The 21851-nt window shown below is 43.2% G+C and overlaps 1 protein-coding gene across 2 annotated transcripts; it reads left to right on the forward strand.

Annotated features, from left to right (window-relative positions):
- Positions 1-13374: 13374 nt before the first annotated feature.
- KCNJ15 (potassium inwardly rectifying channel subfamily J member 15) lies at positions 13375-19378 on the forward strand (the record flags this gene model as incomplete). Of its 2 annotated transcripts, none has more annotated exons than XM_084267602.1 (2): positions 13375-13517; positions 18232-19378. In XM_084267602.1, 2 exons carry the CDS (start codon positions 13375-13377, stop codon positions 19376-19378), a joined length of 1290 nt encoding a protein of 429 aa, XP_084123728.1. The 2 variants fall into 2 exon arrangements, with proteins under 2 accessions (XP_084123728.1, XP_084123729.1); XM_084267603.1 differs by lacking the exon at positions 13375-13517 and adding an exon at positions 17809-17876.
- Positions 19379-21851: the final 2473 nt, after the last annotated feature.

The raw sequence follows: 21851 nt of genomic DNA on the forward strand, positions 1-21851 counted from the left end.
TCATGAGTTATAAATTAACATAGTGAACGTCATACTCATGGGTGCTGGCCTTCAGTATGTCCATTACCCGTTGTGAAATGTGCTACGTAAAAGGTGCTGAAAGCTCTTGTCAAGGCAAAAAAAGAAAGTCAAAGACTAAAATGGCCTGCAGTGTAAAATGCTTCCACAAGACTAGAGGTCAATGAACACAATTCAGGCAGGTGTGGGAAAGCTAACAATGCCATTTTTATCTATGTACAATGGACAAACAAAAGGCTTCAGAGCTGGTTCTTGTTCACATTCTGGCTGTTTTACGCTGCTATGGGAAATGTAGAGACCGGAAGGGGTCTTCTGCTGGTAGCATCACACTATGAGCTCCAAGTTGAGGTCTTTCTGGTTTTACTTGTGAGAACACATTTCAACAAGAAAAATTCAGAAAACTGTGCCATACATCAGTTAGTTTTGCAGATGTCTAAAGGTCTATTAGACTGCCAAGAAACCAAATAATATATCTTATTTTTCCTCATACCCTTATTCTCCTTGAGCTAATTACGTTAACACACTTCAGGCTATAAGCCTTGCTCCCTGTCCTCAGTAAAGGCAACCACAATATTGGTGCTTTGGTCCAAGTCTTGAGGAGTGCCTGGTCCTTGAAGCTCATTCCTACTCTGTTCTATTGTTGCACTTTAAAACAAAACAAAACAAAACAACAAAGTGACCAAAAAACCAAACCAAAACCTATGTACTAAACTTTAAGTATATATATTTTGGAATAAAAGTGTCTAAATTTTAGTGTTGGTTTTACTTTCTGTTAGCATAAAGCTGTGACTTAATGATGACCCAGAATAATATTTATTGGTAGTAAATGTCGTTCCCCTGTGTAAAGTCTCAGGTGATAAGGGACATGAAACTTTATTTTAAGACCTTTTCTTAGGATTTCTGTGCTGAAATACAAGAAAACATTTAAGTGGAGCAGTTCTGGTGGTATATCCTCCTACTGTAGCTTGGTGTGGGGTTCTACCGTTGCCGATACATTGCTGGTTGGTAAGCAGTGAAAATGTAAGGGGGGCACCATGCCCTTAAAAGCTACATTAGTTCTTTAGCTCTCATAAATAATGATTACACAATTAAGGAAAACACTTTTATTTCCAATTACTTTATATGATCTTAAGAAGCATGTTAGTCACCCAAGCTTTCACATAAAGACTAACAGTGTCACAGAAGTCAGTAACTTTTGTGTTCTCACCAGAAACTTTGGTTTAAGCATGTTGCTAATAATGCATTCTATATGAGCTCAAATGTTAACACTAAAATAAAAAAAAAAAAAGCTGGGGGAAGGACCAGATCCTCATTCCCTAGCCTCAGAAGAGAACAATGCTCAGAATTTCAGAATTTGCTGAGTTTGTAAAACTCCAAGTGTTATGAACTGAAATTAGTTCTGATCTTCAGCTTTGCTCAACTTAGAAGAACGCGTGCCACCCACTGGTTTAGTCACCTTCTCTTTTTCAACTGATTACTAGTTCCATCTCATTGAATGGGAGGTTAGGCACAATGAAAAGCAGGAGTAGACTTGAAGCACATTGTGAAAAAGTGATCCTTTGAAAGATGCAGTGGACAAGAAATATAGGAAGTAGGTTGTTCACAGGCAGGCCCAGACATCATTTTTTGGAGGAGCATAGATAAAACCGTCAAGGAGGATTAAGCCCCTTACAGCACAAGCTTGATGAATTCATACATTGGTAATGGATGTGGTAACAGTGTTTCTGTTGATGACATAGATAAGGAAGCTGACCTCAACGTCATAGGCCAAAACCTGTAAAACAGAACAGACATGTCCTGTCTCTTGTTTTAGATTCCTAGACAGCTTGCTTTTGCATAAGAACCTTGTTCATTTGCTTCAGTACATGATTTACATTCGTTTACAATAACTAAACAATATGTGTGATAGAAACAGTACATCATGTTGTGTAATCTTACATCGGATTCCATACCACACAGCATTCTCTATGGGATTGAACCGGAAAGGCTTCATCAGTACCAAACTGACATCTGTTTATTTAGGATATTTCAACTTAAAATACCCATATGTACTATGTATCTTACACGTGTAGGCCTTGTGATTCCAAGAAGAATGGGGGTACCTTCACATGCTCTGGAACAGTTGATTTCCATACAGGTAGCAAACTTGCCATCTCTCAGAAGCACTGGCCTTGCTATATGGGTGAAAGTATAAGATAAATCTCAACTGCTTATAAGTTAACAATCTGGGTTTAGTTCATCAGGCCCTGCAAGGAAATGGGCACCTCCAGGCATTAAAGGAAGACTCACTGTGTGGAGGTGTCCAGCTCTTTCCAGTGTATCTGGTGCCTTAGAGGACTAACTCAGACCAGACGGAAACCTTTCAGAGAACTAAAGTGAAAGGAGAGGAATTTCAACCTACACAACCCAACGCTTGGCCTTGCAGTGCATCTACCTTTAGAAATGTCTCAGTTTGGTAGCTGGTCGGCAGCTAAGTACAAGCTACTGTCTTATAGTGAGGTTTCCAGATGTCGGTATTCCCAGGCAAATTTTAAGAAAAGCATATCTCCAAGTTTCTTTCAGACAAAGCTTACTGTTAGATAAAGAAGCATCAACCAAGGTAACTAAGGTATGTAGTAGACAGAGCCATCCTGGGAAAGGAGTACCTGCAAGAAAACAAATCCCTTGTTATCATTGCTGATTGCAAACATAGCCTATAATCAGAACACATGATTTCTCAACATGCTGTAAGTCCTCAACAAGCTTTGTGGTCAGGTGAAAAAAGCACAGGAAAACTTTAGATCTGCTCTAAATGATTTCAGATCTAGCACTAAGTGAGGCAGGATTGCCCATGGCAGGGTATTGGAACTAGATGATCTTGATGGTCCCTTCCAACCCAAACCGTTCTGCGATTCTGTGATTCTAGATGCAACAGATAGGAGGAACTTGTTAGATGAACATCACAACTAGCAGATGTTTGTTAAAGTTGTAATGTGTCTCAAAATGTGTATCTTTAGGATTTGTTTGCAAGCTGGTGAGGGGGGGGAATTTCATGTATGTTAAATGGGGGGGGGGGGGGAATTGTGCAATGGTAGAAGGGAAGTCTAAAGCATGAAGGGAGCAAAAAAATCAGAAGGAGTAGAGGAGTAGGTGCTGCTGAGAAAGAGGAATGAGATAGCACCAAAGAGTAAATGAAGGAAAAGCTGTGGCATCTGGGCAGTAGCTGTGGAATGGTTAGGCTGTGACCTTTATGGGTATGAAGTAATGAATGAAATGTTTGCATTAATGAAGGGGAAAATTATGGTCAAAATACTAGAAACAACGTAAGATTTTTACCATAGAAGTTAGAATGATTTCTCCAATTAGAAGGGCTGTGAACAAGAGGCACATTGGGAAATGGATTAATAATAAACTCTAGTTCTGGGCAGGAAGAAGAAGTAGATTTTGGAGATGTGGCATCAGACTGCCTACAGACAAGCAGCCTGACACATATAGCAAGTGGAGCAGAGGAAGTGCTTTCAGATACAACATGTCTTTTTGGGAAGACCTGGCTTTGATAGTGTGTCACCAGAGCAGTGAATAAAGGGGTTTTCCGTGCTGCCATTAAGCCATCATCTGCCTGGTGGAGTCACAGTCTCTGAGGTTTTCCAACATCGGCACTATCACAACCCCGTTTGAAATACAACAACGCAGCTTGAAACCTTCGTAGTCCTGCTTAGCTACTTTCTGCAATGACATATCTTTCACAGTTGTCTGCAAAATATGAATTCTGTTCACTAGCACTAAAATAACATATAAATGTCTAGTAGGTCTAGTTACACATTTCCAATCAAGTGTGTTTTTCAGTGAAAATGAAGGCTTTATTAAATTAAATATTACAGGAAAAGTACGGAGGGTGAGAGATCAAAAAGCTTCAGTTTTCCACTGAAAGAATGATCTCCTGTGGAAGATGCAGTTGATTTTCTCATACCCCAGTTATTCTTTATGCCCGGACTCCTCAGCCAGACTGTATTTCCATTGATGTATCAAGCCTTATAACAAGGCAACAGAAAGTAATTGGGGAATGGTGGTATTTTTTTCTTCTCATAAATCAGGCTGCTTGGAAAACATCAAAGTGACTTCTGAAATTCACGGCATCTGGAAAACTTACAAAAAACAAGGTAGAAATTGCTGAATATTGTAGAATTTTAAAAATAAGTTTGCGGTATTCTGAATGTAGTCGGAAACTATTCTCAGCAGAACAGGAACAATGTTCTATTCAGTCTAATTACTTCAGTGATCAAAGCTAGACCTTCCCAAGTTCCCAACTGTAAAAGATTGCGGAGCTTTTGAGATGACATGGGATCATAAAGGAACAGTCATAAAGATAAGGTATGTGTAAATAAACAAGCAAAATAAGCTCCTTTGAGTATAAGGAAATGTAGTAACTTTGAAAAACAGCATGAGCTTTTTTTCTTGTTTGATCACTGCTTTTTTTCAGCGTGTTGCAGGGTAGCACCGCAGAGCTTCTGTGGAGGTTCCCAAGAAACTATAGGATAAAGAAAAAAATGACTGGTGAATCACACAGTTATGTCCCCAGACCCCAACAATGGAGACCAGCATTTCTTCTGCTGTGCTCTCCTAAGAGGAACAGTAGTTCATTGCACAAGCTTCACTTGCCACCAAATCAGCCAGGAAACTCATGTGGTCTTTACAGTTGCAGAAGGCTGTGATTTTTCAGCCAAAATTCTTATGAGCTGAAAATGCAGACTTAGGTCAGATGCGAGATATAATCAGTTCATGTGAACAAGATAAAGCTTACGCTGAAAAAGCCTGAAAACAATTTTGAAAAGTAAAAAAAATGCATTTTGACTTTGTGGAAGAAAGATGTTGTGATCTGTCACTTCAAGCAATGTTGGGTTTTTTCCTTTTTATTCCTCACCTTATTTCAGCTGGCCTATACAACTGTCAAAGAAAAATGAAAGGTTTCATTTTGGTTTGAACAAACAGCGTCTTGAGTCCAGGATGACTTTTTTTATTATTATTATTTATTTTGCCAGAAAAGTTGAAACTTTTTCTTTTGCATTTTTTGTTTGTTTTGATTTTTTTGGTTTGGCGAGAAAATAAAAAAACATTGATGTGCACCAGTACATTCATGCTATTTCCTCCCTTTCAGAAGCCACAGTCTCTGCAGACTGAGGGGTCTGTGTCATGGAAACTGGCAGGGGTTGAGTAATTTGGGAAAGCAATGAGGAAAACAAATATTCTTTTCCTTCTGATTCCTTGGGAGTTTATCTGGAAGACATACAATCCCGAGCTGTGTAACCTTTCTTCAAGAAATTCAGGAAACAGATTTTTCTATTCAAAACTCTACATCTGTTATTCCAAGTTTTACAATATAAGAGTGATGATAAGGTTCTGTACAGTGACAACATTTTGTTGATGGAAAGGATAAATAATTAACCTAGAATATTTTCATTTCCATCCCCTCACAATGAAGGGATACAAAGCAGCCCATGTATTTAAATGCACAGGCTAATTTCAGCTTAACTTGGCTGGTGAACAGAGGCTTCAGAAATTACATTCCAACAAGCTTCATGAAACTAGGTGGTTCTGTAAGTCATACAGACTTCACTAATGCCTTCACTGAGAAGAGGAAACAAAAGGGGACCAGCCTTAACCAGACATCAGAGAGTCCCCATGGAGGCGAGTGCAGGGGAAAAGGCTTTGCGTGGAGCTTGCCTGTTGTTACAGCCCTGGGGTTCACCCTGGAGGTGTAATAGCAGGAGGGAACAGGGCTTTGCTGGCTCCTTCCCCGTGGCCTGGGGGCTCCTGCCACCCCATGGGTCACTACGACAGCACTTGTGGGAGGGAAGGCATGGGACAGGGTGGAAAGGTGAGAGTCCTGCAGCCGTTCGTCTGCCAGGCTGCTGCTGGGGAGGAGCCCTTGGCTACCACCTGTCACAGAGATGCTTGTGGCCCAAAATACCCTGGTAAAGAATCACGGAATGACACGGCTGAAAATTTTGCTGTATAAAAATCCCTAATGTTTCTTGCCATTAAGCTTTATTCATTTTTTCATCCTTCCCATAAAATATCAATGCATCCAAGAGTGCTGCTAAAGTCGTTCATATCAACGGAATGAAAACACATACCAGCCAGGAGCTTATGCTATTTTGCTTTATGATTATTAATTTTTAAATCTCCATGTCATACCACAAATACAACTCAGGGTCCCAGGTAACCAGTGGGTCTTGGACACTGTGCACAGAAACAGAGTATTCCCATGGATGGCACTTTGAATGTCTCCTGTTTCTGCTGTGAAACAACAGGTATAACTAAATTCCCCTGGAGGCCTTTCCTCCCTCTTCTCTACATGCCCTCCTCCCCCCAAAATGTGCAGAAGTGGAAAAAAAGGGCATTTTCCATTCATTGCATGGAGAGAATGAAAGCTTGGCACACAAGTGAGCTCTGTGCTGGAATTTGGGTGGGTCTAGGAAAAAGCACAGACTTCAGTGGAAAACATATATGGGTGTGTGTGTATGTGTGAGAAAAACCTTTTAAACTTTAAATTAACCACATCCATGGATTGATCAGAGGGGTGGGGGGTGGGAAGAGAAAGCTGCCCTGAAATAAAACTCTTGCGCAGTACTGAGAATAAGCAACCCTACACCGATATGCAAGTGTCATTGATATTTTTAATTTGGCCCTGATCACTTCAAAGAGGCAGGTGAAAGGTCCCCATTTATACACCAATTTATAGAACCTCTGTGACCATTTCTGTCTTCCCTGGGAACTGTGGCCACCCTCCATGGGGCTGGTGAGGGAGCAACGGGAGAAACAGCAGTGCCTTCTGGAGACTGTGTTGTGACTGCTTGGGCAGTGCAAACCTCAAGGGGAGACTTTGACTTGACTTGGTTTGGCTTGACTTGACTTAGCGAGGACATTGCTCCAAGGCTGTGGTTAGTGGTCATTGTGGATGTGTCTTCTTGTTTGAGAAAAATTGTATCAAGGCCTAGAAACATTTTTAAGGGAAATAATGGCACAATGGGAAACATGTAAAAGATGATGCATTCACAACTGAGTCTCGATACATCAAAATCTCCCACATCAATACTCTACACTTGCAACTGCTTATGCTTTACAGAACTCATCATTTATGAAAACACACACATATAATCAAATACTATTTTAAATAGCAAAAATGAACCTATGATTTCAATATAAGTGCATATATATGTTTGCCTGTGAAGTGTCATGTGTCCTCATTTTATTGGATGCTTTTTAATTTCCTTTCCAACATTTAAAAGTTATAACGTTTTGGTTTTGTGAAGTAGCTACCAAATATTTATCTGAGATCAAGTAGAACTTGCTCTGTTTACCAGACCTAGACAACCAAGGGGAATGGTGCAATTTGAAATCTTTATAGTGCAGAGTAGGAATGAACATTTCTGAAGCTGTGCTTCTCAAAGAGAATACCAACCACACTTAGCCTAAAACTCACAATAAAGTAACTAATCATCAAAAAATAGACGAGTAAGCTATGTAAGTCTCTGCTGTGCCAGTAGCATCATCTGTGTTTTGCCTAAGAGAGAAAGACAACCAATTTAAAAATCATTAGATTTGGGTGAGGAAAGTGGATGCTTTGTCTCACAGGCTGAATTTTGCTAGCATGAAAGAAGAGTCGTTTTTGAAAACATTTTCCACAGTGTGAACTTGTTCACACAGGTAGGGCAATCCTTCATAACCAAATAACTTCCTGAGAAAATCAGCTTGCAACAAGTTTTAAGATGAAACCATGACAAACCCATCCTTCTTTCTTGGAAATGTGCTTTATAGTATTGCAAAAATCACAAGGCCAAATTCAATGGTATGTCCTGGCCATGCAGAGAAGCCATAAATCTGGCTTAATTAGCAGGTTACTCTGCATTTATTGGTGTTCTGCCTAGGTGAAGCAGCACAAAGCAACTACCCTGTACAAGTAAGGGAGACCCAGGAAGTGTCACAGAGGAAAAGCTTTGCTACTTGAACAGGGGCCATCTCCCTGTTGGGTCAGGGTGTGCTATTTCCCCAGGTAGATTTGATGCTGTCTGGGCTAGACACAAGATGAAAAACAGGTTACCAGTACAAAGACCTTTAAAAAAAAAACTTTATTTGCCGTTTTCCTTGCAACCCTACCATGATTTTCAACACTGTCGAGTTTTTTATGTATTCATAAGACACAGACATTTTTTCGGTGGAAAATTCTTTTCATGGGCTGGTATTTCAGCTTGGAGACTTATTGGCTGTATGGAGATAGAAAATCATGAATGTGCTTACTTCAGCTGTGTTTGCCAATGTGTGCATACAGTAGGATGTTTGTGGATGTGTACATACAATGGGAAGTTTGCTGGCTGCTACGGTCCTTCCTCCCTCAGCGGAATGCCTCATAGTACGGGCTGAAGGAGTGCTGTGGTTTATGGGAAGCGCAGCTTTTATATGGAGGGAGCACATGAAGAAAACCCCGCAGCAGCAGCAGCCTGACACCCTGCAGGGAGCCTCACCTCATGCCACACCTACGCTGAGCTATGAGAGCCCCGCTGTGCAATGACTAATTAAAAAACAAAGCCCAACTTGACTGGGATACAGTGCGTGCATCATGCAATGAATTGGCATCGCACGCAGTAATTAAAAACGAGGGCTGCTGAGCCACGGGGTGTTCTCATACTGTACGGCTGGCGTACAGGTAGGCAGGCGCCGATGCCCCAGTGCATCAGAGAGAGACAAGGCTGGTGCTGGGATCTGTTGCCCAGTGTGGGCTTTGAGGCTCAGGGTATCTGTAGTCAGAGAAAGGAAAGAGAGGCACAAAGCACCCTAATTTATTTGAAATATCCCATTGCTGCCTGATAACCATATTTCGTGTTCCAGACAAGGTAGCTGAGAAACAGGGAGAAGAAGTGGCCCTGGGGAAAGCAGACTGCAGACGTTTTAGCCAGCTTTCATGAACTATCAGCAAAGTGCTAACTTTTCTCCCTGCCTCTTGCATAACTATGACTAGGCACATTACTATTCATTTTCAGCCACCTGCTGACAATTTAAATTAAAAATCTAGAGTAAGTGTCTGGGTTTTGGTTTTTTTGCTTGTCTTTAAATGAAACCAGATTTTTATTAGACCAAGAAATTAATTCAGAGAAAAAAAAAAAACAAATAAAAAAAGAAACCAGACAAGCTTTCTGACCCACTAACCCTTCTTTAGGTCTGAAACAAAAGTAGAGAATTTCAAACCAACTGCAGACTGGTAAATCAGTTGCTATGGGTTCAGTTTTATTCTTATTACTATTATTCAGGTATCTGGCAGCTTGTGAAGGGATGGGTGAGTACTGGGGAGGTTAAAAAACAGGTGCTGTCCTTTACCTGCTGTGAAGGAAGGGAAAACAAGGACACAGCCAACCTACGGTGGGCAGGGAATGACAGTCCCAGCAAATGCAGGCAGCAGCCCAAGCCAGTACATTTGTGTTCTGCACTGACCTGGAAGGGGACCCTTTCCTACAAGCTCTGTTGGACTTAACAACCTGAGCACGAGAAGGGTTCAGACTGGTTATTTTCTACATTGTTATAAAAGCCACCATCGTGTGACTACAATACTGGACAGAAACAGAGTCATCCCTCAGTTGTGTATGAAACTGCCTTGGCACGTGAGGTCGTGAGGTCAGATTGTAGCCAGGTGATTTATACCAGGCAGTTTATAAATAAGCATAAAGAGAGGTAAAATACGCCTCTGGGCAAAAAACTCAATCACCTTGAACCCAAGCCCTGAAATCAGGGAAGAGAGCAGCGCTGCATCTCTGGGTGTCTTTGCCGGGCTGATGCTCCCCTGGAAGCCATGGGAGGTGGTCTGTGCTTGCACTGGGATGGGGAAGGCAGTGGGAGCTGTGTGAAAGCATGCTCCCACAGCAGCCAGAGCAGCTGGCTGGCAAAGGGCCCATTCCCAAAAAAGGAATTAAGTACTTAAGTAGGACTTAGGTAGGCCTTAGTTGACTAAGTGCAAAACTATTTTGCAGAAAATCCCTGCCCAGCTTCTGTTTTATGCAGGATTTGCTCAACGTGTACAGGTGTCTTGATTTCTGACCCTCATTTTGCTGTGTGCCCAAGAGCTCTGAGTTTGGGCATGCCACAAAGCACCCTATAAGACACCAAATGGATCAGTTTATCTTGTCTCCAAGCAAGAAGAGCCAGAAATGAGGCATTCCTTGGCTTGTCTTCAACTTTCTCCCAACATATCCCCTTGTCTACTTCTCCACCTCCCTCCTGCATAGCAGGGCTCCCTGAAATGTCTGGCTGCTGCCACTTGTGTCCCAAACCTGACCATCGAAGGAGGTGAAGGTGAGACTCCTCCCCATGTCTGAGGCATCTGTTCCCACATTTCCACCCTTGCAGGTGAGTTCACTCATAAGGAACTGAGGAGGTGGGGAGGGGAGACTCTGCGCTTCCTGATGAAGCTGCATCACGGTATGGATGAGGGTTTATAAAGCCAGAAAGCAAGAAAGCATCAACCTGACTCTGTGGCCAAGCTGTTAGCATGCTTAGGTGGCTTTGGAGAGTGTGAGCATGTCTCTGCACCAGGAGTTGTTTATGTGTTTGCACTCTCTCTTCCTGAAGGAAAAGACACTAGAACTCTCTTAACAAGGATGCAGAAACATCCCAAAACATATTTTCTTGGCTTTGATTTTGATTTTTTTTTTGTTTTGATTGGCACATTAAGGAAACAAATTAATTAAGAAATGCATTCTCTTATGACCAGTTTTGAGGAAAACCTCAGCCCAAACATTTAAGTCTTGCAAAATTTGATCCCATTGAAAACAGAGCTGTGTATCAGAGAGGTCAGGAATAGATGCTGTGAACCTACAGTAAGATACTTGTGGAACATAAACCAGTGTGCAGTCTTGTGAGAAACAACCCTGCTGCCATAGCTACATGCTTCTCTGGTGGCAGTGCAAGAACAACTGCTTTGGATCTTTTGATTCTCAGAGAGCAGGAAAGAGGGGAGGAATGATATAGTAAGCAAAACTGGGGTAAATCAAGACAATAAAAGACACCCTTGTGGAAAAGAGTAATACCTTATGGAGAAGGAAGGAAGGATGCAGCTACTGGCTGCTCCCAAAGATATCCAAGAAGGGAAGAGTGAAGAAATAGCAACAGTGGCAGCAAAAAGGGACAGTAGTAGGTTTTTAGCTCTCTGAAGGTCCCGTCCTGGCCTGAGCCCTGACTTCTAACATTGGTTGATATAGGACAGTGGTCCCATTCTCCCTTAGCTCAGTTCCTTCTCTGTGGTGTTGCTAAGATGTTTTCCCAATGCCAGAGGGCTACTGTGAAGGGGTCACTGATGTTCCTCCAGACGGTCAGAGATGTAAAAGGAAGTGCAAGTACAGGGGATAAGCTAAATCAACATAATGCAGTGATAATGTCCCTTTCAGCCTTGCAGAGTAGTTCTGGCACCCAGTTCCCCAGAAACAGAAAGGACAGGCTCTCAGGAGTCTGTTTAGACTTGCCCATGTAGAAAGAGTCAGGTCAGGTTCGCACAACAAGAACAAGGAAAGGGTTAGTGGGTGGGAAAACATCACAGCAGAGGCAGGTTTTAAATGCTTAACCATGCCAGTGGAGTGTTTGAAACTGAAAGGAGTTTGAAGGAACAATACGCTGGCAAGGGAGACATTCAAAAGTACTAAATGCTGTGCTGCTGAAGAAAAGACATTTGTATAAATAAAAAAGCAGAGCAGGTTCCTGGAGAACCTTTCTCTCTTTTCCAGCAGCATTGTATAAACTGTGTTGCTGAACATAAAAAGGACAGTTTGGGAAACTGGTCGGTTTACTTACTTTCTCAGACTTTGGTGCATGTGAAGGCTCCTGGACTGAAGGCTCTGCACAGTAAGGGCCCTGTTCATCCACAAAGCCCAGGGCAGAGACCGGAGGGCAGGGTTTTTGAAGGACGGATGACTTTCAGTGTTCTATCTGTTCAGACGCTCCTGGTATGTGCTTTTCTTCAACTTGGAGGCCTGATCCAGAAACCTGTGAAATCACTGGGAACTTCTTCATTAACCTCAATAATCTTTGAGTCATCTTTTGCCTTCTCTCTGCCTCCTTGGTTGTTTTCCTATTTGCCTGAATCAGTGTAGTTTCCAAAGCTCATCTACTTAAATCAATAATTAATGAAAAACTTTGTCTCCTGCTCTTGGAAAGAACAAGATTTCTGTACAAACCTCCCCCAGAAACAACATGCAGTGAGACTTCTTTACTTCATCTTCCGTGGCCATATCGGAGGCAGGGAGCCCTAGGAGAGACAAAGGTGGATTTGAGTTTTCACTTCCTTTGTACTGGTCTGTAAAAGGCTGTTGCCCTGGCCCTGCTGTGAGTGATAAAAATCATGCCTCTTGCTCCACACCATGTTGCTTGCCCCCACCTCTGGTGCAGCCAGTTCTGCAGTCCCTGGGTGCTAGCCTGCCTGCAGGCCTGGCCTTGCCTCTGTTTTCACCCATGTCTGGGTGCCCCCTCTGCTTTCTCCTGCTCCTTGGTGCACAAGCCTGGGGACCATCACCATTCACAGGGCTGCCCTGCACTGCTGGGTGGCTCTACTGAGGGATGGGGAGCTAAAGGAACAACTTTGGGAAATTATTTTGACTTGAGGGTATATTTGCAGTTCTCTTGGCTAGGTCCCTTTGTGAAAGAAAAGAAAAGAAAAAAGGTATTAATTTAGTTTTTAAAGGCAGCATCTTTCTCAATGCAACTGACTGCCAGCCTGCCTATCACCACTCTCAGTGCTGATGGATCCTAGTGCTGAAGGTCTCTTTCATGAAGTCCAGGATAGCAGAGTCCAGCTGTACGACTGCATGCTGCAGCTGGTGGCAGGGGCGAAGCATCCTTCTGCAATCACTCCTTCCTTCCCTCAACCTCCACGCTCTCCTTTTGTACTCCATAATGCAGCTACAGAGAAGGATTTTGCTGGCTGACGATTGTGCAGCATAGCTTGGTGCGTAGCCCAAAAGGAGGAGGGTGTTCATGCTAGGCAGAGCACTAAGAATTCAGGAGGCACCACATCAGACCTAGGAAAGATCTAAAGATTATGTAGTTCTTTCAAATGTTTTCGTTCCTCACCCATGCTTGCTTTTTTTTTCCTGTTTTGATTTCGTTGGGCTTTTTTAATGCCAAGCCTGCTAATGGTTAATGCTGGTTGAAAAAACAGTTTGAGTTTTGCCCCCTTATCAGAGCGTCAGCGAAGCGTGCTTGAGGGTTTGCTCAAGTGGCAAAGCATATCTGATTTGAAAAAAAGCAAACAGCTGAGGCCATTCGAACAAGTCATCCTCCCGTACACTTTTATTCAGTTGTGCCTGCCAAAAGACATCTTGCACAAGCAAACCTGGCTTCATGCAACAGGGACATTTTTGTGTGTATGCAGGCTGGCTTCGGCTTCTTGATAATGCGGTCTCTGGAATCGGTGTTAATGTGCTTGTTAGATGGCTGGCTGCTGGAATTACCTTAATATCAAGGTATTCATGGTTGGTGGTTTGGTATGTAGCTCTACGTTTTATTGACTTTGTCTGCACTAAACTTCCTTACCAGCATGTGCTCTGATGGGGAGTCTCCTCTGGCTGTTCCGAAGGGCTGGTGAGGAAAGGAGGCAATTCATAGGACATCAGAGCGATAGACAAGGCTGAGACGGTTTCATTTTCTTCCCTCCTTAAGTGTCTGCTTCCTTAACTGTACTTCAGTCCACTTTTATTTGCAGCTACAGTTTGAGTAATAAAAAATGCTTTATCAGTGTAAAATCAGTTATCTAATGGACAGGAGATGTTATTTTAATTTTAAAATGTATACTGCTATTGTTATTCAGGCTTGTTTGCTTGTATTAACTTACTGCGGTAGACTTACGTCCTGATTTAGAGGGAAAGGAGTAGAGACCAAACAAACCAAAATCTTTTGCCTGAGGTGCTGAGGATGCTTGCCAGGGCGCAGAATCTCTGAGGTGCCTATATAAGGTATAAGATAGCAAGAAGTAATGCAGGTGTTGTAATATGGGGTTAGTACATACGGACACCCATGAATCATTTATTGCGGGATATTGTACTCATCACTTCACTTAGGAAGCAGTGGGGAAGCAGAGGGCAGAGGAGAACCCTCCTCTGAAGCCCATTTTTGTTTCACTGTTGGTTTCACCAGAGTTTCCTCCCCCAGATGACCGTTGCTGGCTGCTGACAGTGATAACAGAGGGCAGTGGAGGCTGCACTGCTCCCGGGCGGCATGACAGATCCTCTCTTCCCGTATTAGCGTGGCAGAGCAGAAGGGAAGTATTTCTGCAGGGAAAGGAAACCAAGCTGAATTTCCCTGGGGAGGAAAGAGCACTAGTGGACTTCAGGATCACACAGGAAAAAGTGATGTAAGATAAAAAAATAGGAAGCAAATCAACACAAAAAATACCCTGGTACCAAAAAAAGCACCAGAAATTGGCTGGGGTCCATTTCAGGAAGTCACTGTAAAGCTGAGTAACTTCGTCACATATAAAAATACAAATAAAGGGAGGAACTCAAGAGATGACAGGGGAGATCTGATACAGCGTCTTTCATCTACAGCAAACTCCAAAATGAAAATCTCTGCCATGCCGACCTCACATGTGGAGATCAACTTTGGAATAGAATCATAGAATAGAATTATAGAATGTACTGAGTTGGAAGGGACCCATAAGGATCATCAAGTTCAACTCCTGGCTCCACACAGGGTCAGCCAAGTCAGAGCATGTGACTAAGGGAATCGTCCAGACACTTCTTGAACTCAGCCAAGCTCAGCACCGTGACCCCCTCCCTAGGGACCCTGTTCCAGTGCTCGACCACCCTCTCAGTAAAGAACTTCTTCCTAACATCCAACCTAAACCTCCCCTGTTGCAGCTTCATGCCATTCCCTCAGGTTCTGTCACTGGTCTCCAAAGAGGGGATATGAGCACCTGCTCCTTCACTCCCTCTCATCAGGAGGCCATAGGCTGTGATGAAGTTTCCCCTCAGCCTCCTCTTCTCCAGCTGTACAAACCAAGGGACTTCAGCCTCTTCTCATAAGTCTCCCCCTCCAGACCCTTCACCATCCTCGTTGTCATCCTCTGGACACTCTCCAATATTTTTATGTCCACTCAAGGTGAGGCTGCGCCAGCACAGTGTAGAGCAGGACAATCCCCTCCCCGGACCGGCTAGCCATGCCATGCTTGATGCACCCCAGGACACGGATGGCCCTCCTGGCTGCCTGAGCACACTGCTGGCTCATGTTTAACTTGCTGTTGACCGAAACCCCCCAAATCCCTCTAAGCATGGCTGGCCTCCAGCATCTCATACCTCACTCTGTATGAGCAGCTGTGGGGACATATATGCATAGATAGGGGGACAGTAGAGAGGCACAGGGAGAAACAGCTCTGGTTGTGAGTTGATACACAGTCTGGAGTGTGCCAGACATTGCCTAGGGCTGCAACAAAGCTTTACTTCTCAGATTAAGCCTGAAATGGAAATTTTGCAGCTGTCACTCTGTTGACATAGTTCAGGGAAGACATTGTGCCTTGCAACTACCTTTCAACTTCACATCTCATGGAGGGAACTCTTCTGCTACTGCATTTCAGTAGTTCTGTGATGTTAAGTGTCCTTCGCCAGGTCTGGAAACGTCGGGGAATGAGGTGTCAGGATTTTCTCTGTTCAGGGCTCCCTGACAGAGAACAGTGTATTTCAGGGTAGAGCAGTGGCAGGGGCAAGAACTCTTACCAGGCCCTTGTGTGGGTTGAACTTGAGGGCTTGTCTGATGCTGCAGATGCATGGTGCAGTGTATACGTACCATATCTGGCATATGAATGAGGAGCCACAGTACATGTGGGGCAGAGCTGCTCAGACAAGCATGCCCAGTGCACCCCAAACATGCCAGATTTATTACTGACCACTTGTGCAGAAACCAGTATTTCTATGACATGGTAGAGCCATGATGAGTGCTGTATACTGAGTGTACATGTTCCCCTCGCCTTGGGCCACCCCTGACCCTGATGTCAGTCTGCTCTTCACCAAGCCTGCAAGCCCTGTCCCTGCCCCACCAGCTTAAGCCCACCAGCTCAGAGCACCGAGAAGGTGGAGCCTTGGCCGACTCCATCCTCGTGTCCTGAAGAGAAGGAGGAGCTGGCAGCCCTGGGGAGCTGCTCCCAGGAGCAGGCGTCCAGGTAGGCTGATCAGGGGGATGGTATGGGTACATGTCCTTAGCAGCAGATAGGAGACACCAGCTATCCCCTGGCCTAGCAATTTATGTCAGGGAAAGTTGTTCTGACTATGCAATGCTTGTGCCTGGAAGTAATGGCTACAGGGAAGTGTGCTTGAGAGGAAAAAGTATACTTATTTTGGGAGAGATTTTTCCACATGTATTGTAACCATGGCTTATCCAGGGTGAGACTCAGTGTGGGGAGCAGAGCCTCTTCACGAAGCCGTATGCATGGTAAATGGTTTCCCATTAGAAGCTGCATGTATTTACTGCGCACTGAGAGTAGCGCTTGATTTTGAGTTTGCCTAAAGAGCGGTTGCATGTACGCTCCTTCCCATCCCTACCCCTCCCACCCTCACCCCCCCCCCCCCCCCATTTCCTCCCGTTGTTCTTTTTCAGATCACTTGAAGGTTTTTTCCTGTTTATTATCCGGACATGCTGCGTGCTGTGTGTTGATTTGACTGTCACATAAGGAATGTCCTACTGGGATCACTGATGCGTTCCTTTCTTTTATATATATATATATATATCGCTATGGTTTCTATACTGTGGAAGAGAAATGTTGGTGATTAAGCCAAAACTGGCACAAGCTACAGGTGTTAATGGGAGTTAAGTTTAATTACCCTTTCCCAGAAAACCTGCAACAGTGGCATGGGTATAGTCATAAACAAAAATTCTCCTTAATTGACATAACAGGAAAGGTACTTTAGTGAGCAATTATGCTGATGTCCTGGACTGGCACATGTGTGTAGGACAAATATATCTTGTACTTCCTGTAAAATTCTTTTAAGTAGCTATAAGGAAGACATTCTTTTTTTTATTCTTTTTTCTTCTTTTTTTTTTTTTCAGTGGTTCACGAAAAACGAAACCCTTACTTAAGGCTCTTTTTGAGGAAAACAATGGAACAAAACAATGCTTTTTGTATGACCTGCCAAAGCACAAAGGATGCACGGGATGGTTTTTTTTTCTTTGTGTTTTTTTGTCAGCAGGAAGTTTTGTTGTTGGAAACGACTATAACATGCACTGTCCTTGCTCTATGTAATCACTGTCTGGTCCTGCAAGCCGGGTCTTGTTATTTGCCTTGTCAAACTGAGACAGGCACCGTTCTGCTTCGCTCTGTGGGCTTTGTTCACTGTCCGCACGCTTACTCTCCATCCGGACTGATGCACAGTAAACAAACTTCAGGAGTCGGGTGGTCCAATGGTTGCTGGGTTTTCACAGGTCAGGGCCCACAGCTAAAACGCTGACTTCGTGTATTACCTCCTTTTTTAATGTTTTTTTTTTTTTTTCCTTATACGGCTTAAAACCGGAGTGCTGTGTAATGCAAGCAGCTTCTAAGTGTTTTCAGGTGTAAATGTTCCTTTCCACAACTCGACTTTGATGTGTTCAGGTCTGCTTTGTTTCCCTCTAGGTTAGTTGTAGTTTTGTAACAAAGAGCCAGATCCGACTGAGTAAATCACTTGTGGAAGTTAATTGTTCACAGTGAAAGCTGGTCTGGCTCATTTTGCCTCCGTCGCAGGAAGAGACAGAGGTGGTGTGCTGGATCTGCGTTCTGAACTGAAGCACTGAACTGACTTTAATTTTGATCAGATGTCTCTCTTCAAGGCATTAAAGAAAACCTGCTCAGTAATCAAAAAGAGCCTCTTCTCTAGAGAAACGTAAGAAAAAAAATTTAATGCATTTTACAGAAATAAAGTACTAATACAAAACGTCAGCTTGGTCAAATTTCTTTTGCAGGCTATCATAAAAGAAACCTACTTCTCCATATTTGGCAGTCACCAGAATCAAGGAATGGTTGTTTGGTTTTTTATTCCTTGGAAAAAAGAATATCAAATTATTTGTAATGTCAGATATTGTGTGATGGTAACTTTATATTCCAACTGGTTTAATTCACTGCTGCTGTGTTTACATGTTGTTTGTGCCTTCTCTCCATCAACATTTTCAAATGCTTTTCAGAAACAGCTTTGTGCTTTGATTTCATCAATTAACAGTCTTTGTTTATTCTCTCCTTAGGACTGAAGCAGTGAGCATGGAAACCACAAAGATTAATATGTCCCGTGTCCCGCTGGTTAATGGAGGCATTGACGCTGCCATGCTCAAGGCACATAAGCCCCGTGTGATGTCCAAAAGTGGTCACAGCAATGTGCGGATAGACAAAGTTGATGGCATTTACCTACTCTACCTTCAAGATCTGTGGACTACAGTTATAGACATGAAGTGGAGGTACAAACTCACCTTATTTGCTGCTACTTTTGTTATGACCTGGTTCCTCTTTGGAGTTATCTACTATGCCATTGCATTCCTTCATGGTGATCTAGAAATAAACAAATTCACCCCAAAGCGGGAGCCGTGTGTCAAAAATGTAGACTCTCTGACTGGGGCATTCCTCTTCTCCCTGGAGTCACAAACAACCATTGGCTATGGATTTCGTTTCATTACAGAGGAGTGTCCTCATGCCATTTTCTTACTTGTGGCCCAGCTGGTCATCACCACCTTGATTGAAATATTCATCACCGGTACCTTTCTGGCCAAAATTGCAAGACCTAAAAAAAGGGCAGAGACTATTAAATTCAGCCACTGTGCTGTCATTACTAAACACAATGGAGAACTTTGCCTGGTGATCAGAGTAGCAAATATGAGGAAGAGCCTTCTGATACAGTGTCAGCTGTCTGGAAAGCTTCTTCAGACGTATGAAACCAAAGAAGGGGAGCGGATCCTGCTGAATCAAGCCAGCGTCAAGTTCAATGTTGACTCCTCTTCAGAAAGTCCATTTCTCATTTTGCCTTTAACCTTCTACCATATCTTGGATGAAAGCAGCCCTTTGAGAGATCTCACACCTCAGAATCTCAAGGAGAAGGACTTTGAGCTTGTGGTGCTCCTGAACGCCACAGTGGAGTCCACCAGTGCTGTCTGCCAAAGCAGGACTTCCTACATCCCCGAGGAGATCCACTGGGGTTATGAGTTCGTGCCTGTGGTTTCTCTCTCTCCAAATGGAAAGTATGTTGCGGATTTCAGTCAGTTTGAGAAGATTAGGAGAAGCACAGATTCCACTTTTTATAGTATGGACTCTGAAAAACAAAAACTGGAGGAGAAATACAGACAGGAGGATCAAAGAGAGAGGGAACTGAGAACAATGTTGTTACAGCAAAGCAATGTTTGATTGAATGGGCAAACTATTCTGATGAATTCCTTCTGCAAACTGAAAACATGTACTCCCTGTGCTGTATGTCTGCTACAAAACCAGCAGTGAAGCCCTTTCAGCAAATAGCTTTGGTGTGTAGTGAACCTATCCCTTTGTTTGGCTGAGCTCTTAATCAAGTATTTTGTAATTAGGCAGGATTTCTTTGTTCATGATTGTGACTTAACAAAGTTGGATTTGCATTAGGTCTCTGCCTTATACCATCACTAAAAGCAGACACGCCACTTTCTGTTTGGAAAGTGAAACTGGATGCACTGTGCCGATTCCTTCAGATATTTATTTGACATGGTTTTAACTGTGAACATGTATTTGCAGAGACAGCGCACAGTACTGCTAGAAGAAAATACGCTCCTTTAAAATGTGTATATTTAAAATGTATGTCCTTGTACCAGGTAGTGCCTTCACAGGGGTTCCTGGCACTGAAAGTAAATTGACTGGAGAGATGAACAGTTGGGAAAGGCCTGCAGGGAAGTGATAAACTCCTTCTTAAATCTTGAAGGAGGGTGACAGAGTAGTCGTCCTGGGGGGTGAGGAAGGGTGCACACTCTCTGCATCTGCTACTCAGAGCTTGTTTTGTTATTATTTTTTGATCACTCACTTTTTTAACCTTGTTAATGCCTGGTTTGTATGTAATAACAGAAAGGGGAGATGAGAGCAAGATACGCAGAATTGTAACAGTAATCAACTAAGGTTAAAGCTGGCTTTGAGACACCTGCTTTTTATCCAATGTAAATAGTATGTAATAACAGCATAACAATACATTTCTACAGGTTGCTTGCTTTGCTATGGACCATATTTAATTTTGGTAAAAAGAAAGCTGTATAGTGTCTGTAGACAACATTTACTTTTTCTGGCAACCATAAAGGACAAGCATTCCTCTCATCCATTTCATTTTTGGTCTATTAAAACCATTCCATTAATAAAGGAATTTCATTTGAGCAGCTCCTGATCTCTTTGTGGCATGGGAGAGGGTGTGGTACCTCAGAGATGTTGAAAGAGACAAGTGCTTAGCATAGGCAGTTGCACCCAGCACACAACCCAGGGACTCAGCAGATCACTAAAGTGGTCAGCTTATGGGTAGCAAACCAGGCAGCGATGGTGTCCATGTACCATAGGTCCGCTTTTTTAATGGGACTTAGAAACGATTTTAGACTCTTACCACTTTGGCAGCTTTCTGAGTTCTAGACATTTTGCCCCTCTAAATATCTGGCAAGGAAAATCTGTATTAAGTACACGTCTCAGGTGTGTGGGCTGCGTCTTGGCCTGAGAGCCACCAAGGCCTGCACAGTGACGGAAGGGCTTTTGGTATCATTACACTTACTGCTGCTGCACTTAGCTCTCTAACACCGAGTAGCCCTGTGAAATGCAGTCCTGCAGTTTGCCATGCACTGTTCTACAAAATAAATTAGTCTAGTTTAGTTCCTAAAGAGTCAAACAGCAAGTTGAGCATGGAGATGGCTGTGGCACCAAGAATGAACCTCAAGAAGAAGGGAGCGATTACTGGGGGGGATGGTGGTGGTAAGGGGGGACATGAGAGGCTTAAAACTGCTTGTTTGTGTAAATGGTTAGCTCTGCTGTGTGAGAAGGCAGCGATCCAAGTACTTGCCTGAAGAGAGAGATTTAATCCAAGAAGGTTCCCTACCCAGGACAATGCGAGCAGTTTCTCAAATCATTGTAATTACAGGGCCCGCCTAGCATTTTTGGAAAGAATTTCCAGGTGGCATTATGCTGTGTGATCACACAGGTTTTCATTTGCCACTGCATATGGAGAATGTCATTGTTTAAATTATTGTTCATTTTCACTTTTCCTTCACTTTGTCTCATTGCCTGTTTCATTGCAAGGAAGTGTGTGTGCTCCATGAATTTTTGCAGTCACTTTGTAGACCTGAGGTTTCTCCTACAACTGAAAGAACTCTGCTTTAGAATGTGTATGTGGAAGTACGCAGGTGTCTTAACCCTTTTTTTGCCAAGCCTTAGCCTCCATGTTTTGATAATCAAACATATACTCCAGTTCTTTCTTACCTGGGTAAGTGCTCAGATCATTTCTGAAGTCAATGCCTCAGCTGTAAAACAAATTCACCAACAGCGAGTGAGCTGGTTCTCCTTCAGAAACACCCGATAATGAACTGATCCCCTTCTTTGTACCTCCTTCCCACCCCTGGAAGTAGAGACATGCCAATTTGTGTCTTTCAGGTGAGCGTTCCACTGTTTTCAACAAACTTGTTTCTTGCTTTTCTTGCTTGTTCCTTAAGAAATCCAAGTGTATTGAGCCCTGTAAGGTGTGTGTGTGGAGAGGGGGGGTGCTAAGGTGGTTCCTGTAGGCCTTCATGTTTCTTGAGTTTTAAACCTCAAAAGCCATGTGGGTACCCAGCTGCAGCAATGTACTTATGTCAAGATTTTTTTGGTAGCCATTTAGGAGTCTAGAGACGAGGCT

The sequence above is a fragment of the Gallinula chloropus genome (assembly GCF_964237585.1).
Source record: "Gallinula chloropus genome assembly, chromosome: 1".
NCBI classification, from domain to species: domain Eukaryota; kingdom Metazoa; phylum Chordata; class Aves; order Gruiformes; family Rallidae; genus Gallinula; species Gallinula chloropus.